Consider the following 4,150-nt stretch of genomic DNA (forward strand, 5'->3'; position numbering starts at 1 on the left):
CCCCAACAGTTGCAGTCACGCCTTATTTTGGAGACTAGTTTTAAAATAGGACAAGCTGCAGTTGTTACTTGGTGCCTGTGAACGTGGTCATGCATTCTTTTGTTTCTACCTCAGGATTTTGCAGATCAACATCCTGCCAATGCGGCAGAGATCAAGCTTACAATGGCACAGCTGAAAATTGCTCAAGGTATGAGGCACCTTTTTGTGTTGGGAAATGCTTGCCTTTCTATTTGCCCTGTGTTTGAGGACACACTTTGAAGGTATATCTACACTACAGTGATTGTAGTGCTCTACAGGGGTATCTAGGCTAGCCAGATGAATCCATGATGCTACAGTGACAGCCCATCCACTACCATAGTGGGATGGAGTCTCCTAGTAAACAGGAGCGTGCTGCTAGGTGAGAGCTTGGCATAGATACTCCTAGAATGCTTCCACCCTGAAGCCGGGGTCCTGGGAAGCTAACAGGGCATGGTTTTGGGCACTGCTAGTATTGGTCCTTCAGGATCTTGGAAGATGAACTATTGTGGGTGCTTCGGACTAACAGAAGAAAGTGAGGGCAGGATGCTAGTAATCCAAGGTCTAATTTGGCAGGTCCAGTGTGTTCAGGGTGTGTGCTGAGCAAGGGGGTGGTTCTTCCATTCTCCTGCAACTGCTCCAGCAGGCAAAGCAGTAAGATCAGTGTACTGCATGCTACTGCTGCTGACTGAATATTGCTCAAGTTCCCAGTCCCTTCCTGCTCAGTTATGCACTGTCCCACACAATGTTTGGCATAGGTTTAGTGTCCGTTTGTCCAGAGTGCCAGCCTTATGCTCCCTGGCTGCTTGGCAAAGCTGCCTATAGTGGGTGGGACTCTTTGATGTACACAAGGAGACAGTCTGGCCTAGTATGGCTTGAGGAGGCTTCAGAATTACCCTGTGCTTGTCTGATTTTTACACCCGGTGAAGCAGGTGGTCTAACGCAACTCGGGCCATGGTTGAGGATCCTACCATGCAGGGTTGTTCTGACTTTCTGTAGAAGCCACCCAGCCATTTGTTTTCCTGCCTCTGCTGTGAGCCTGCACATACAGTACTGCCCACAAGCCCCTGTGTTTAGGCTTAAACAGGAAGGAGCCCCTTGGATGGGCCAGTTGCCTGCCATCCCTTGGGCATGTGGAACCCAGAACCCTGCTCTGGTTGATGCCAGAAGAATGAGGCAGTGCTGAGATTTGTCACTTTCCTGCTAATAGCTGGTGATTGGAGTCATCTGAGCAGTTGTGGTGGAGAGCTTCCTCACCAGGTGGGGAACAGGGGGAGGGTGTAGCATGTCATCATTCTCCTTGGCACCTCCCCCACCCTGACCATCATGTACTCAGATGTTTCTAGGCAGAGGTGGGGAAAGCGGGTCCAGGGTGAAGAAGCAGCAGAGCAAGGAAAGCATTGCCGTACAGCTGAAGGTACACTTCTTTCTTTAAGGTAGCGTCACAAAAGCCTGCATCATCCTGAAGAGCTTAGAGGAGTTGCAGCACAAGCCAGGCATGGTGAGTAGCTGTTACTATGTGCCCAGACGTGCACTGTCACAATGTCCTTTTGTCAGGGCCCTTTCTCTGTTCCTGTTGTCCCCTTCCTGCTGGTTCTCAAGGCTCAGTTCTGCCCTTGATGTATGCTGTCTGTCTTGGCTCACTCCTCTGCCTGCAGTGATGCTTGCTTGCAGAGACTTTTCCTGCGTAACATTATACCTCAGTAGATTTTAGAACTTGGAACCATCTTGTTTATCCTGGACACAGCTGGCCAGCCAGAGGCTAACAGTTTACATTAATGATTGCCAGAGGCTATGAACTACCATCCTTCCTGGTCACAGCTGCTCAGACCCCTCTCGTATTTCAACTGCACTTGGATAATATCCTAGGCCAGCTATTCGCCTGGGAAATAATGTTAAGAATTTATTAAAGAGGAGCTTCAAAATGCCTTCATGTTTAACCGGTAGCTGGAAGCAAGGTGGAGCCAGCCAGTAAAACATGACTCTTCAGGTCTGTATGATGCTCAAAGCATCCTGTAGGCACCTTGGCCGCCTTAGCTGCTGGGGTTCAATATCTTGTCCCCTTTTCCAAGTTTCTTCCTTGCCATGCAGATACAAGCTCCTTTCAAGGGGATTGACTTTAAGATTTTCATATGTTTACAACAAAAGAAAGAAATCTGGCAGGCAACTTACCCAAAGAATAAATACTAAGCAAATGTGTACCCTCATGTTACTCTTCTGCTCATATTTATAAGCAGTCAAAGCTGCTATTGTGGTTTTAGTAACAGTACAAAAGTCCTTCACAGTACATGATCTCCTCTTCCATCCTTTGTGCAATAAAGTCATAATCATGCTTTTGTAATATTTGTTGTTTCCATGGTGATAACATAGTTCTTGTATCCTAACCATCAACCTAACTGCTGGAAAAATGGGGCAGTTGTGCTTGGAGGGGAGGGGGTTTTTATTCAGATACTCTGCTAAGCAGCAAACTCGGCTGTCCTGACCTTTACATCCTGGCTAGGACTTCAGGAGCTGGAGAGTAGAAGTATTGCGAATGGGTTTGTTGCTGCTTTTGGAACTCCCCTATAGCAGTGCTTCACTTGATTTTCTTGTTTTTTAATGATTTTTTTTTTTTTTAGCTTCCCCTCTAATTGTGTGTTTCTTACTCCTTACCACATGTGCACATTCTAATTGAAAGGCCAGGGAGACAGTGTTGGAGGGATTGTACTATGGTAACCTCCAGCACTCCTCCTGGGGTGGTACTTCCCAGAAGATGCATCTGTTTGGCACTAGCACCATTGGGCTTGCACCTGAATGCTCCCTATCCTTTCTGAGGGGGTAGCACAATTGCATTAACTATCCCTTAATTCTGTGCTCTTGTGTCCCTCAGGCAGACCAGTGCCGCAAGCTGTCAGCATCCTAAGGTGACAAGTGCTAAAAATAAATGTAAATAAACTCCATTCGGTTGGCAACAAGATGACTAAAATCCTGGCTTTCAAGCTGTTCTTTGATATTTTCAGGTGTCTGCATTAGTGACAATGTATAGTCATGAAGAAGATATTGACAGTGCGATTGAGGTCTTCACACAAGCTATCCAGTGGTACCAGCAATTCCAGGTAAGCAGAGCAGGAAAGATGGCATGTAAAATTTTGCTTGAGTTGCCTTGCCTTTCTGTCCAGCGTTTTGGGTCCACCTGTTCCTCACCAGCTCCTACCACCTTCCAGTACACCTCAACAGGAGAGGAGCGCTTTGGTTCCAGCTTGTCTTTGTCAAGTGCTAACCCCATCTATTGAGGCTGGGGGATTAGAGAGCTTCTCTGCTCCTCATCCATGTGAAATGCTTCTGGCATTAGGTTTATTACTGAGGCCAGTGGTAGGCCTGCTATAGGGAGGAAATGGCAGACTATTTACCAGCCCTTCTGGTGCCTGCTGACCAGTATGTGTCTTGGAGGAACAGGATGTAGCACTTATTTTGGTAGGTAGTTAATTGCCAGGAGTAATTGGAGAACTTGAGTCCCATAGGAACTGTTCTGCTGCAGCACCAACTGTTGGCTGCATCCCTCTTTCTTGTCTTTCTTCCTGCAAGGACCCTGGGCTTTGCCAAATGCACCTGTCTGCAAATTTGGCTCAAAGGCCAAGTCGTCAGGTGCTGAGGAAATGGCTGACGTGCAGAGAGCAGTAAATGAATGTTAGCTTGCTGGGATTATTGAATCCTGCTGAAGCCTGCCATCCCCATCTCTGGTTTTGATGGGCAGCTGTCAAAGGGTATAGGCTGCTGTATTAACAAGGCAGAGGTGTGGGGACCTGCTCCTTTGTAGACGGTGTCTCCAAGCAGAAGGCTGGTTCGCACATCACGGCAACTCTAATGCAAGGGAGTGAAGGGCTGAGGGTGTCCAGAGCTTGTGTCAGAGCCATGGGCACTGTGCTGCCTCTTGTACTCTAGATGTTCAGAGACCAGGGCAATGTGTGTCCCCAGTACTAAGTAGCAAGGAGAAGGCAGAATTGGGCAGGACTCAGTTGCAGGAGGTGCCGTGGCCTTAATTATTGAGTAGCAGTGACTGACCTTTTGCACTGGGTGACCTGACAGTTGTTTCCTGTCCCCAGTTCCAAAACTGCTTTGAGCAGCAACTGGTGAGCGAATGCCGCGCCCCCCCCCT

General features: G+C 47.9%; 1 protein-coding gene across 1 annotated transcript in view; it reads left to right on the forward strand.

Moving 5' to 3' along the window:
- Positions 1–4,150, forward strand: part of SRP72 (signal recognition particle 72) — a 24,582-nt gene that overhangs the window by 13,698 nt on the left and 6,734 nt on the right. Inside the window, 3 exon segments of the mRNA XM_006027767.3 lie at positions 115–187; positions 1,452–1,516; positions 3,015–3,110. Coding sequence (XP_006027829.1) covers positions 115–187; positions 1,452–1,516; positions 3,015–3,110 — 234 coding nt within the window.

Source organism: Alligator sinensis, unplaced genomic scaffold (assembly GCF_000455745.1).
Source record: "Alligator sinensis unplaced genomic scaffold, ASM45574v1 scaffold989_1, whole genome shotgun sequence".
Classification (NCBI taxonomy): domain Eukaryota; kingdom Metazoa; phylum Chordata; order Crocodylia; family Alligatoridae; genus Alligator; species Alligator sinensis.